The sequence below is a fragment of the Melanotaenia boesemani genome, chromosome 14 (genome assembly GCF_017639745.1).
Source record: "Melanotaenia boesemani isolate fMelBoe1 chromosome 14, fMelBoe1.pri, whole genome shotgun sequence".
In the NCBI taxonomy this organism is placed as follows: Eukaryota; Metazoa; Chordata; class Actinopteri; order Atheriniformes; family Melanotaeniidae; genus Melanotaenia; species Melanotaenia boesemani.
The window spans coordinates 8,089,095-8,103,804 of NC_055695.1; the positions used below are offsets into that span (position 1 = coordinate 8,089,095).

The 14,710-nt window shown below is 36.5% G+C and overlaps 2 protein-coding genes across 2 annotated transcripts in view; one reads left to right on the plus strand and one right to left on the minus strand.

Annotated features, from left to right (window-relative positions):
- Positions 1 to 158: 158 nt before the first annotated feature.
- On the plus strand, positions 159 to 14,007 carry henmt1 (HEN methyltransferase 1). The gene is made up of 10 exons (XM_042005221.1): positions 159 to 468; positions 758 to 870; positions 4,974 to 5,108; positions 5,247 to 5,429; positions 6,526 to 6,712; positions 8,180 to 8,303; positions 8,446 to 8,572; positions 9,116 to 9,273; positions 10,144 to 10,273; positions 13,929 to 14,007. Exons 1-9 carry the CDS (start codon positions 385 to 387, stop codon positions 10,248 to 10,250), a joined length of 1,218 nt encoding a protein of 405 aa, XP_041861155.1. The 5' UTR covers positions 159 to 384; the 3' UTR covers positions 10,251 to 10,273; positions 13,929 to 14,007.
- Positions 10,522 to 14,710, minus strand: part of fam102bb (family with sequence similarity 102 member Bb) — an 18,706-nt gene continuing 14,517 nt past the window's right edge. Inside the window, exon 11 of the mRNA XM_042005224.1 lies at positions 10,522 to 13,540. Within this exon, the coding sequence (XP_041861158.1) occupies positions 13,498 to 13,540 (43 nt within the window). The 3' untranslated portion in view covers positions 10,522 to 13,497. The remainder of the gene's footprint in view (positions 13,541 to 14,710) is intronic.

The window sequence follows — 14,710 nt, forward strand, 5'->3', positions numbered from 1 at the left end:
AAATAAAGTTCAATTTCTTTAATTAATACATGGAAAAAAGGTAGGGATGTTGAAAATTTGGATTTATGGGCCGCTTGAATTCAGTTAAATATTCAGCGTAAACTGACGTGTGAACTTCAGATCTCCAAGTGCATTTAAATGCCATACCCAACGTTCTCTCCAGAGCAACACCGTATACAAGTGCCGTTTTATGACTACCAAGAACATCATATTTTTCGGTGTTGAGCGATGCTTTAAAAAAACGGCGTATTTTACGTCGTTTTAGCCACATAAAACGGCGCTTTTATTGCCGTTTTTTTACATCACAAAACGTTTTATTACAAACGCGCCAATAGAGTGGCGAATTATGGCACCTTTGGCTTGCCATACCAACATTAGCTGAAGATGGATCCCATTTTCAGACCACCACTTCACAGGCAAAGACATCAATTTGTCATCGATTTTGTAATGAGGAACAAACCTAAAAAGGTATTTAATGTTTTAATGAATTAGCAACAGATTAACTTAAATAACTTTAAGCATTGCTTTAACTATCGTCGGTTAATTCGACATTTGTTTGCCGTAGTTCACAAGCTAAAGAACTTTAGCCAGTTTTCGTAATTACGTAATTGAGCCAGTTAAGAGTATTTAACCGTTTAAGAGTTTTTCTAACTTTTCTGTTTGAACTCAAATTCATGGTGGTTTAGTTTTATTCGCTTGCAATTTTGCTTTAGCGTGTATTGATCCACAAGTTTAAAAGTCTCGTCATGTCCTCCAGGTGATCGATTTGGGCTGCGGGGAGTGCAGTCTCCTCAAAAAGCTCAGATTCCATCGTGAAATTGAACTTCTGGTTGGAGTGGACATCAACGGCGCCAAAATTAAGAAAAAGATGTATGTAAAAAGTGCAAATTAACATATTTTCACGGAGGTAAAAATTGTTTATCTTTTTAGGTTCTAATTAAGATGCATCATTATCCTCTCTTAAAAAAATGATATGGGGGAAAAACTCTACGGTTATTAAACAATCTGAAATGATCAAGGTGGCTTTTTGCAGCGTAATGATATTTTCATCTCTGGGCCCATTACCACCATGAATCCTGGCGTTGGCTGTCAAATGTTGATTGCTAACTTGAAGCATGCTGTACTGACCTACCCATGTGATTGACTGTTTGCATCCACTACACATTGTTCTGATGTACCCTCCTCTTGTCGTGCCACTCTTGGTACTTTTCAGTTGAAAATGTTTTATTCATTAGATAGTTGAATGTGTTGAGACAAAACAAGAATGATCAATGGAATTCCAAAGCATTAACTCATGTAGGTCTGGAATCAGAATTATAATAAAAATAAAGTGGAAAGATCAGATCACAGGCTGACCCAGCTTCTGTGGAAATTCCTCACAACAATTCAAAAATTAGGTTCAGTAGTGTGTGTGGCCTCCACATGTCTGTATACACTCCTTACAACTTCTGGGCATGCTTCTGATGAGATGACAGATGTTCTCCAGAGGGTTCACCTACCAGACCCGGATCAGGGCATCAGTCAACTCCTTGACACTGTGGTGCGACGTGGGTGGAACGGGACATTATGTCCCAAAGGTGCTGAATTGGATGTGGGTTTGGTGAATGGGTAGGGCAGTCCATAGCATCAATGCCTACGTCATGAAGGAACTGCTAACACATTCCTTCTGATGCCTTGTCATGCATTAGAAAGAACCCAGGTCCCACTGCAGAAGCATATGGTCTTACAATGGGTCTGAGGATCTTGTCACGGTACCTAATGGCAGCCAGGGTACCTCTGGGTAGCACATGGAGGCCCTCCAAGAATATGCCTCCCCAGACCATCATTGACCCCCTGCAAACTGGAGGATGTTGCAAACAGCAGAACATTCTGTCTCCAAACTCCCTTATGTCTGTCACATGTGCTCAATGTGAACCTGCTCTTATCCCTGAAGAGCACAGGGCATTAATGGCAAATCTGTCAATGCTTGTGTCTCTGGCGAAGGCCAATCAGGCAATGAGCACAGGACCCACTTGTGGATATGGAGCCCTCATTCCACCCCATGGAGTCTGTTTCTGACAGTTTGAGTAGAAACATGCACATCAGTGGCCTGCTGGAGGTCATTTTGTATGGCTCTGGCAGTGCTCCTCCTGTTCCTCCTTGCATAAAGAAGCAGATAGCGGTCCTGCTCCTGGGTTGTTGTCCTCCTACAGCTCCCTCCAGGTCACTTGGTATACTGGCTTGTCTCTTGGTATGTCCTCCATTCTCTCGATACTGCTGGAAGACAGCAAACCTTCTTGTCAGCGTGCATTGATGTGCCATCCTGGATGAGCTACACTACCTGTAGGTTGCAGACACCGCTTCACCTTACCTCAAGTGGTGAGAGCACTACCAAAATGCAAACGTGACCAAAAATCAGCCAGAAAGGATAAAGACAAGGAAATGGTCTGTGGCTTCCACCTGCAGGACCATTCCTTTAGAGGGCTTGTTCTACTAATTTCCACCTGTTGTGTGGTCCATTTGTATAACCACAGGGGAAATTGATTCACAATCTGTGTTACTTCCTGACTGAACAGATTGATATCCCAGAAGTGTGAATGACTGTGTGTGTAAATGAATGAATTTGATTGTGTTCGTGTTATTTATTGAGTTTGTTGTAATTTCTGCTAGATTGACCTCAACACATCCTGCTAAACAACATGGTTCATGTCCAAAAACGGGCACATGTTAACTGTGCAGCGTTAACATGCTGCTGCCTGTGTGTGTGCTTGCCTGGGCACGTTGCCATAGAGATTGATTTCCATGACGTAGCTGATTGTGCGCCAATCAAGGAAAGAGAAAAATGCAACTGGAGACGGAGACAGGGGCTTTTGGTTAGTGTGGTGATATTTGCATTATTTTCAGTTCAGTCCAGTTTCAGTCCAAACTTGTGGTGAAAGATCCTGCTCTTCGGTCAGTGGAAGGAGTCATTCAGCAGCCGACCCGCCTAAACAAGCTAAGCTTTTTTCAAAATTTCCTGGAGCGCAGCAGCCGGTAAGACAGAAACTAACAAGCTAGTTGCAGGGTTCATTTGTAGGAGACATGCTCCACCTGTCGCCTATTGAATCGCCCAGGTTTAGAAAAATACCAGATAAAATGATTATGAGACAAGTGTGCCCATTTCTTCTCATAGACAGGGACGTTGTTCTTGTAGTTTTAAAGCAATTTTGTTTACAATATACAATAAACACTATGCAGACAGGCAGTGGTGATTCAGCTTTGAAGATTGTCCATGTCTACATGGTGAATTAAGAAATGGTAAAATAAAGTAATAAGTAGGGATGTTACTTTTCAAATGTAGTAACTAGTAATATAATATTACAATTTACAGAAGTAATGATTAACTTGTAACTAATTCCTTTTTTAGAATAACTACCCCAACACTGCTTTTTATGGATATGAGAATGGACAAGATAAATTACAGTATTTAATATTTAGCAATAGTTATTTTAAAGTTCAATCTCACGCAGTTTTAGGGAAGTCATTGGACGCAAATAAGTCGATGCTACAATATGTGTTTAAATGAAATTACAACCTCATCTGTAAATGATTAACATACAAAACGGTATTACCATTTTTAAGTGCATTTCCCCTCAAGCTTTAGTCATACAAAAGATGCACATGAGCAATGTGCAATTAATATGTAATAAAATACACAAAACTAACTGCTTGCGACTTCACAGTCGACTGTATGCCGACCCAATTTCTGAGTAGTCAGTGGTGCTGAATTGATGGGTCATTTGCAGTTTTCTGTGCTATGCATTAACCAAGGGTATGCCATTCTGACAATGTATGCCAAACCAACACCTATTATTCCTCCGAACTTTTGCTAAGACATTTTTCTTTTAGATTCCATGGAAAAATATGAGCATAATATGAAAAATTTGTGTTGGATTTATTTAGGGTTTGACATAAATAAAAGATATTGGGGATAAGTTTGTTTGGTTATTTGAATTAATGGAAACAGAATAGATTTTAAAGTATGAAGGAGCGATGGAGTGAGAACAAAACCCTAAAGGGGGTAAGATAGATGTATTGAAATTAATCTAATCAATAATCTAATCAAAGCACCCTGAATCGTAATTGAACCGTGAGGTCCCTAAGATGACACATCCCTACTGGGTGATCCTGAATTCAACTAAGCGGTGTAGAAAATGAGTGACGGATTTTATACCCTCCAAAAATCTGGATTTCCAGTTTCTCTCTCAAACATGGCAGCGATTCATTTCAAATTTTTGTTTTTAACTTGTAGAGCTTTACATAGTCAAGCATCAACTTATATCAGAGAACTTTTGCAGCCATGTGTCCCCAGCAGGTTCCTGAGGTCATGTGATCAGGGTCTGCTGGTTGTGCAGCAGGCAACGGTCAGAAACTAAAGGTGACAGAGCCTTTGCAACAGTTGCTCCTACTCTCTAAAACTTCTTTCCCCTGAGCCTGAGATCCATGGACTTGGTGATTTGTTTTAAAAAGCAGCTAAAAACCATGTTTCTAAACTTGCTTTTGCTTAGCTTTTGTTGTGTTTTATATTTTCATGTTTATTGTATTTCTTTGTGAAGCACTTTGTGATTTTTATCTTTATATGTGCTATATAATTAAAAATTTCCTTTATTTTACAATTTGTATTGCAGAGAAAAACACTTCAGTGTAATAAAATAGAAACTTTTGTGTTCCTTAACTATGTAACAACCATGATAAAAAATATTTACACTCATGAACTTTAGAAGGAATGACTCTTTACACACACACACACACACACACACACACACACACACACACACACACACACACACACACACACACATATATATATATATATATATATATATATATATATATATATATAATATATATATATATATATATATATATATATATATATATATTGTTTTATAAAAATTGTTATGTAAAGAAAAAAGAAATAAATAGTATGCTGTTCTGGTACATTCATTTTTCAGGCATGTATTAGCTCCTATATCCACAGACTATCTTCAGCCTAGTAATCGTCAGCTGCGCATAGAGATGTACCAAGGGTCGGTCACACAAAGAGATGCTCGCCTCAGAGGATTTGATCTGGTTACGGGTATAGAACTGTAAGTGGCTGTTTGACCTTTTTATTCTTTGTCACATATTAGTGTTAATATAAATTGTTTTTATGTTTTCTCTCTGTTCAAACCTCTTACTCTGCACCATTACTGTTTACAATGTGTTTCCTCCCTGACTGTGTACAGCATAGAACACCTCACCCTTGCTGATGTGGAGCTCTTCTCTGCAGTGGTTTTTGGTTACATGGCCCCAGCCACTGTTATTGTCAGCACCCCAAACTCTGAGTTCAACCCCCTTCTACCTGGACTGTCAGGTTTCAGGCACAATGACCATAAGTTTGAGTGGAGCAGAGCAGAGTTCAGAGCCTGGTACAGTACAATGTTTGAACAATTCTCAAAACCACAGTAAAACAACACTATGAATGATTGTTTTATTTAACATATAGGATTTGAACTTAGTTTTGCAGTAGTGCTTAGAGTAAAAGGAGGTAATGGCATTCATGGTTTAGTCCCATATGTTGATCCTAGTGGTATGCTGCTGCTCCTGGATGGTATGCTGCCTGTGTTTCACCAATCCAAATAACTTTCCTCCGGCAGGTGATGCTTGATAATTGCTGGCATCTTTCATCACTGTGCTAATTTTAACAAAAACTGCATGAATTACAGGAAAACACCGCATAAGATTTATATTTATACATATATCATAGTTTCCCGCTAATGCATTCGGTGGATCATTCTGTTAAAGATTAGGCCAAATTTTTACTGTGTTTGAGCTAACCTGAGCTAAAGGGGCTCTAAATATGGTAATGTATAAATTCTCTTGGCTTTAAATGCCACAAACAATCATTTTTAGCAACAGGAACCGCTTCATCTACTTTGGGGTAATTAGATCAACACAGTATAATTTTTAATATAAAAATGTCTGTAAAATTCAGACTGTTTCATTAGATTGCTAAAGCTCTTGGCCAGTGATTAAACAGGCATGGCAAGTACACTACCGGTCATAAGTTTGGGAACACTTTCCATTAAATCAAAGGGAAATTTTCCCAGAACTTAGTAGTGTACATGTGGCAATACTGTCAAATCTGACCTTTCTGATCATGTTACCTGGCAACAGAAAGTATAGTGTCTTATTAATGTAATTTAAGTTTGTGCATTAATAAAAATTAACGCAACTCTGGGTGTAAATAAACTTGTAATAAGTTGATTTAAACAATGGCACAGCATTGCTTTTTGTAATCAAAGTTAAAGGTGATCCAATAAATAAGAGTGGATAACCAATCAAATCACTCCTGCTACTGAAAATGTTTTCCATGAAATTTAAATGGCATACCATCTGAAGGCGGTGACTGCCTGCTGCTTATCATCTGAGAGCAGGGGAGGCACTGTAAAATCAGCATGACACCACAATAGGACTAATGTACTACTTGCCACTTTTGGACCTCTGTGTGTTTCATCTCATCAGGGCTATGAAGGTGTGTTTGGAACATGGTTATGAGGTGGAGTTTACTGGTGTTGGACAAGCACCACAGAGTCAGCAGGACAGTGTTGGTTTCTGTTCCCAGATTGGTGTGTTTCACCATCTTGGGGGCAGAGAACACTGCAACATGCTATGTGGCAGTGATACAGATGATGTGTCTTCATACACACTGGTGAGTATATTACTTCACGTAACCTCCCACGTGGTTTGAGCATGCACAGAGAAAACATACACCACAAAATGATTGGAATGAGTGTATACATGATTATTTTTTCCTGCTGATCCAGTCGTGAAAAGGTTTAAAACAGCCCACTCTGGATGAAATTCTTTTCGATCGAGGCCGATTAGATCAGCTGGCATGTTTACATGACGCATTTCGATTCTGTTTGGACGTTTGATCGGATTAAAAGTGCTCAATGTAAACGTAGCTACTGTGTAAACACAGGCAAGGTTACTGGTAGAGCTTCATGAAAATGAGAAACACCTCAGAGCATTTTTATTACCTCCACCAAGGTGGAGATCATGTATTTGGCAGCATTGATTTGTCTGTCAGTCTGTTTGTTAGCAACATAACTCAAAAAGTTATGAATGGATTTTGATTAAATTTTAAAGAAGTCTTAGAATTTAGGAACATGTGGTTAGATTTTGGGGGTGATCTGGATCACTGCCTGGATCCAGGAATTTTTTTTTAAAGGATTCTTTAATATAGGGATAATTTTGCCATTCAAACTCAAAAATAATGCCCACATTGACTGACAAAAGAAAATACAATGGCTTGGCGGAGGTCTGCGCTCTCTGGGTGCTTCTAGTTTTACTTCTATTTTTAAGAATGAAAATAAATATCAGATCTTTGGTGGGCTTTTGTCATTTTTTAATCTATGTTTTCCCACATGTATGGTATTTTAATTATGTAACATTATTAGGACCAAATTAAATAAAAAAATTATTTCATCATTAATTTAACTTTATTTTAAACAAACAAAACATTAATTTATTTTTTCCCTTTTGAGACACTTTTAGCTCATTATGATGCAAAGCATAGGTACATATTACAATTTCCCTCTGGGATAAGTACATTTTATTTTATTTCAAAAATACAAAAAGAAGGGAAAAGACTGAGCAGAGTTCATATTTCTGAGCCTCTAAATCAGCATTTTTTTATTTACCTGGGAAGTTTCATCAAAGTAAAAAATATAAAAAGTGTAATAAAATATTTCAAAATTCTAAGCATCAAGTAATAATTAAGTTTTAATTTCCTCTGGTGATGACTCCTCCAGACTGAACACAGAGGTAGTTCTTAAACTGTATAATGGTGTCTCCAGCAAACTATTCTTATTATTAATGCAAAATCAGAGTTAGATTTTATATAATAGGGATGATCTAATTATTAATAAATGATAGGTAATGATAAAACAAGTATGATAACATTAGAAGTTTCCATATGTGATTAACTTCCTGTTATTGATTATAAACCTCAAAGGTGCAGTACCAATCCTAAGTTTTGAAGCACCGAACATGGCACGTCTGTGGTCACTAAATGCTGTGAGCGTTCAAAAACCATTCTTGGCAATTGTTTGTCTGGCAACCCATGTTTGTAAGTCTTAGCTTTGTTATCTTGATTTGTGTGGTTCTCTTTCAGCTATTCTGTATTACCTATCCAAGCCTGCAGGACAACACCACCTTGCAGAGAGTACTGGTTAATGAAGTGCTGTACTCGTCAGAACAGTTAAAGAATAAATGGATGGAGAAGACTAGCCAGAGAAGTGAGCCTTTCTCATTCTGTCACACTTAAAGAGGAGTGGAGGAATTACACATGGAGCAGAAACAGATGGGTGGATAAATGAAATAAAAATGTTGACTTGTTTTATCTCTTGTTAAGTTAATAAAACTTTATACTCTCAAAAGGTGCAGAAGATGTGACTAGTCCAGTGGAGCAGTGTTTGGGAGTTGTGTCTGATAGCGCGGTACAGGAGTGTTATGAAGTGTTTTGGATGAGCGGGCAAAAACAAAAGGAGCCTTGTGCATTAAACAGGTGTGTTTCCTCAGGATGACGAGGACGATGCATCATGTCAGAAAGATGCTTGTAGAGACTTCCTTGTCACTCAGTATTACAGTAAAGTGGAATGTTTTAAAAGCTGACCTAAGCATTTATTTTTTAACTGTCCTAGTCGTTTTTAAATTTGTTTTTAATTATTTTAATAGACTTATTGTAAAGCTTTATTTTTATAACTTTACTATTATGCATTTTATATATATATATATATATATATATTTTTTTTTTTTAAACAATGTGTTTATTAAATTTTTACATCTTATAATAAACAGTCTACAGGTGATCAGTATTCTATTAATATGACATTATTTTATATTATTTTAAATGTTTTTTTTTATTTGTAAAGCACTTTGGGCAGAATGACATGTTGGAAATGTGCTATATAGATAAACATAACCTGACTTAAAGTTAAAATCTTACCACATTAATTTAACAAAATATTCTTAAATGACACTGACCTGCCTTTCAGTTATTTATTTTCCTGTTTTACTGGATTTAATGACATTTTGTCTGCACTGCTAGATTTGTCTGTGTGCCCTTGGCTGTGCTGTGGTCCTGCTGTCCCAAAATCAGAGATCTGAGTGGAAGTGTTGGTCATCTGAGACATTTGCTGATGGACGAGCCTAAAGTCAAACTGAGTCAGGATTGCTCTGCTGTACTTGTAAAATATCAGGAACAAGGTACTCTATAATCACTTTTATCTCTTATTATGTTAAGTGTAATGAGAACTACAGGATGGAATATCATCTGTAAAAGTTAATATAAAGAGAAATGCATATTGTGATGGATAAAATGTAATAGGAATGCACTTTTCACTAGTGGTGCTGTGCCTGGAAAATATTTTTGGACAGCACTATAAAAATTCAAATGATAACAGATTGGTGCCGTTAATTCTCATATGAAGTCTGTGCAAGTGAAATATCAAAGGTTGCCCAGCATGTCACCATTTTAACTATTTTTGCTGCAACAAAGGCCTATTTGTTGCCCAAAGCAAAACATCCTGCTCATGCACTTCAATTTGTGACTTTGTCTGCTTTGCACTTTTTGCAAATTCCATTTAATTTTGCTGAATTGTTGACATCTGAATATCTAAAGTGTACTGACTTCTCCTACATAAGTGTATAAGCAGGCAGACCTTCCTTGGACATTGCGTGATAAAAAGCAAAACTAGCACTGATGACAGCAAAGTTCAGATCTCAAGGAATAAATCCAAGTGTAACATAACTGGGTACAGATTATTAAATATTAAAGGTGTATCCCTGATAATGATTATGTACATGTTATCTTACCAGTGCAAAAATATTGGAAACCATAAATCTTTAGTTCATCACAAATAATATCTGAGACTTTTATTTTATTGACGCACTTTAAACTTTCATGCCACAGAATGTTGTCATTTTGACCACAGTGCTTCTGTCTGTCGTTCTTTGCTGTTCTCCACAATTCACATCATTACTGCTTTGTCAGCTAACTTTGAAACTTACATTTCCCCCTTTTAAGAACCATTTTGTTATGTGTTTGTGGCATTTTTCCTACATTTGTATTTTCAGATCAGGAAGATGAAGTTAACAGTGATTTGGAGGACAGTTGCTATCCAGAGGATAGCCAGTGCTCCCACAGTGCTGAGCAGGAGGAAGACTGGGAAACAGATGTTTGATCTGGAGGATGCAGCTTTGTTGGGTAGACAATTAGCTGACTTGCTTGAATCTAGCAAAAGGAATACATAAACGAAGACATTTTTTTGCCTTTGCTGATGCAGAACAGTTTGATTAAAATCCTTTGCTACATGTGAACTTTAATTTTGGAATTTGATAGTTTGTTTTGGACACTGTGAAAGTTCTGTAAATGTAAATGGTCTAAAATATAGATTGGAGAGAAAAAAAATGGACAGGTTTGGCTGAAAGGGAATCAGGGAGTCTAGATGTACATTACATTTAAACTGTTTTATTTAACAGTGCCAGGTAAACATTTTTGTTTTCCAATACATTTGTTAGGGAAGCAAAAGAACACTTGACAGTTTCAGAATGACAAAAACATCACTTTACAGAGTATACAGTTTACAATTTTATATAGACAACAGCTTCACAGAAGAGAAAAAGCAACCCATGTTTGTAACAACATGTTAGGTACCATGATGAACATACCTGTATCACACAGGTAAAAACAAGTAACTTTTATTCTCTAAGACAAGTAAAGTAACAACAAAAAAAAGTTATATAAAAAATATCTCACTAGACAAGTCATACACTACATACACAAACACAAAAAAACACTTTTGTCAAGCAATAACATTTATCAAAAATATGTCACATCAGCAATGAAAGATTAAACCAAGAAAATGAAATTCTAGGAATCTGATTTTAATGCAAGACCCAAAATTAACCCCTTCCAGCTGTGTGAAAATTTACCTAAAACACATATACATGGGATACCTGAAGTAAACTGAGAGCTGCTCTAAAACCACGTGGAGTACATGTCTGCTTTTTGTAAATTAAAAACAAACAAACAAAGGCAACACTGGTTTGTTTTTGTTTTTTTTTTCCCCCTAATTAAGTTAAACACTGTTACTGGAACACAGTTGGAGATATTTTAATGACACTACTAAAATTTATTTTTAAGATTGCTTAAATTATGACCTGTTAGTGAGAAACTCAATGACAGCACATTCTGTCTTAGTTCAAACGTAAATAGAACAGCAAAAATTGTGTTGGATTGTTTTTCTTTTTTACTTTTTTCTATTAAAGCCTGTGGAGAAGACGAGGGAGCTCACACAGGTGCAAATGAGATGTTAATCAATAGCTAAAGACTGTGGAACTGAAATTAGTTTGGAGAAAGTTTGCCAGTTGACCAGATTTATAAGAGAGAATACGTTAAAGATGAAGCTTAACTGCTAGCTGAATGATAATGCAAACATCAATTTGTGGGAAAATATTAATGGATTACCAGAATCTGAGATTTTAGGTAATTTGCCTCCATTTTATGATTTCTTATATCACTGTACCCACTGTGGTCACTATTGTTAAATGCTTTACTGCAAGAATCTCAGTTTTCTAATGGTATGTCACGTGCTTTCGCTTCTAAAATTGTTTATGAAGCAAATTTTAGTAGAAAACAGCTGCTGACCCGCCAGCAGGCCCTCAGTCTTTTATACGAGGTTCATAAAACAAAAAACAACAACACTGATTTGCAGTTACTTCACACATCAACACTTGTGCAGATATCTGCTTTACAAAAAGAATTCACAAACTTAATAGGCAAGCAAATTGTTCCTTCTATGTGGAAATAGATGACACAATATCAACTAGGAAAAACCATTAAGATGTGACCAACTAAAGATGGGAAAGTTTGCTAAAGCAATTCTCTTCAGATAGACACCACAATCATGCAGAAGATACAAAAATAAAATGGAGAACGCTAACTAATGATGTAAGATGTTTATGGTTTTTATAGATACTATGACAACAGGAGACAGATGATAAAACATGTTATGTGGTTTGTTTTCACTAGTTATGTGTCTAGAATTCTCTTTAAGCATAGTCCTGTCAGGCTTCTTAGTAATAGCTCTGTTGTGTACTTTGGCTAATTTGTTCTAATAGACTGTCCAACTAAGGCTAAAAATGCAAATGGTCTACACACAGAACACTGTGAGGATTTCAAAACTCACCAGATTTATTCTTTAAAATTGATTTTCTCTGTAGCACTAATAATGTATTAGTAACTCTGTGAATGAAAGGCAGTCATCGGTTCTAGCCTTTGATGCAAAGCTAGGCAATGTATAAATAACTAAGGTAATACCTTGGACCTTTAAAAATACAGTTTCAGCTGAATAAAGCCTTGGCAGTGGATCACTTAATGAGTCCTTTGCTGTCTAATGTGAATGTAAAATATTGATTATGCATCAGATGCACAAGTCAAACAGTTGATGTGTCAACAGATTTCTTATTTGTTCACTAATTTGAGCTTGTTTGGTCAACTCAGTGTTGCAGCACAGTTGGAAAAGCATGGGTACTCTGTGGTTAAAAACAGAACAGAAATTTTAATTTTCTTCAGTTATACTTTTGTTCATAAGGTGATGTAAATGCACTAAGATTTTCTTTAAAAAGAAATCTGAAGTGTGCCAAACAAATAACATGGTCCAATATTAGCACTTATAATGAAGTTGTTCTTCCCTTTTTCTCTTTGCCACTACGAGCATAGCCTTATTTACAAGACATCATATCTCATATCCCTTTGTTCATCCAATGGTTGGAGTTACTATAAATAAAAGTGGCCTTATCGCATGGCAAATTCACAAGTGCATACACTCAGCATTGACAATCACAGATCAAATAGCTTACATCTGATGCTTTTGTAGTAAAATAGTCTTGCTTTTTAAAAACAATAAGGTCTGTCAGACTTCTAACTACAGCTTTGTAGCAGCTTACAGGTTAATTTTAAACCTATTTTTAAAGGGAAATTGAAACAGGAATGTATTAAAACACTGTTTTCAGTTAATATCAGGTCATTTAAGATGATGCACATGAAGCTCATCCTGTTGTCAACGATCAAAGGTAAATAATAATCATAACTTCTGTTAAACCGTTGAGACGATGCAATGCACACAAAGTTTCCTACACCCAAACAAAACAGAATTTCAGCTCAGAAAGCCAAGATTAATTCGTGTTCAGTGTTGTTAAATAATTTGATCAATGTCTTCCTCCTGATCTGCAGCTGTATGCGCTTACACCAAGACGATCTGTCCAGTTCTCACTCCTAAAAATACCTGAGCAGCCACAGTGTCATGTATACGATATGAACACAGGGGGGCACTGTTTAATGTTGATGTTTCAGAGTGTTTAGGTTTAGTACTGTGTATGCTGTAGAATAAAGACAAAACAGACATATCACCACGAGAGGCTCCGGGTCTAACGCTTGATCACCACCTGCTCGTACGCTCCAGCACCAACCCTGAAAGGACATTAAAGGATTAAATGAATCATATGGAAAGTCATATGATCATAGGTTATAACCTGGACATTTTAATATTTTCCTCTTGGATTCCACTATGAGAAACTCCATAGAGGATTTGATGATTCTACATATTTTTGACATTAACAAACTGATCCACCTAACAAGCCCTGTCAGCCTAATAAAGCTTATTATTGCAACCAGATTAAGAATATTTATTATAATCTAATCAAAGTAATCTATTCCTCTTCAAGAACAATTTGCTCAAAGTGCCTATAGATTGGCATATCAGGTAAATTCAGGGGTTTTCTAGAAGTACATGGATTAAATGCTTGATTTTTTATCTCTCTTATATAAATGTAACATCCCTTCTTTCTTTTTTCCATAGACACAAGAAGTTCCTGGGACTGAGTTTAAGATTGTTGCCTGGTCAGCGTTGATTTAGGTCAGCTAAAAGAAAAGTTGTTCAAAATGGTATATTGATACCAAATAGAAGATATGCATATAAGAAGGAAAACATAGATCCATGTACTGAACTTGTCTGGACCTCTACTCAGACTTCTGAACCTTGCAAACAACAGATATGGACACACTTTGTGTGACTTTAAACGGTTTTGCATGCAGTGGCTATGTGTGTAGGATCTACTCATTAACAAACTGGTTCTATAAAATTGGTAGACAAGACATGAGAGCTCACAGGATTATGTGAGGTGTCATTAAGCTAACAATGCTAGCTTTACTTTGAAGTCATTGTGTATCAAATGTTTCCAAGCAAGCTGGAAACACGAGAGAGATTATGTGAAAGATGAGACACAGCTGCTGGCTACATGAGCGAACCCTGAGAATATGTCAAAGAAACTTTTGTTTTGGTCTCTACAAGTTCTTCTAAACTGGATGGTCTGAACCCTTGTCAATAGTTTTTTTTTTTTTTTTTAGAGAAAATGCCAGTCTGGATTCTCAGATTTATTTTGTGACTTGTCCATTATATGATTTCTGTTTTATGTGCAGACTATATCAGTGTAAATAATGATGTAAACTAACAAATGTATTTTTTGTCTGCTGTGCAGTAACAAAGATATGTATAAACAGCGTGTTGAAAAGTATGTTATTTACAATAGCAGGGCGATCTGTTAAATTTTCCAAACCCAGAAGCGAAGATCACTTAGCTTT

What these genes read in the sequence shown, in the direction of transcription:
- henmt1 (XM_042005221.1), top strand. Translation starts at nt 385, where the DNA reads ATGGATCCCATTTTCAGACCACCACTTCACAGGCAAAGACATCAATTT. An exon ending in ATGTGTCTTCATACACACTG is followed by an intron (nt 6,713 to 8,179) that starts GTGAGTATATTA and finishes GTTCTCTTTCAG; the next exon opens with CTATTCTGTATTACCTATCC. An exon ending in GGAGAAGACTAGCCAGAGAA is followed by an intron (nt 8,304 to 8,445) that starts GTGAGCCTTTCT and finishes TACTCTCAAAAG; the next exon opens with GTGCAGAAGATGTGACTAGT.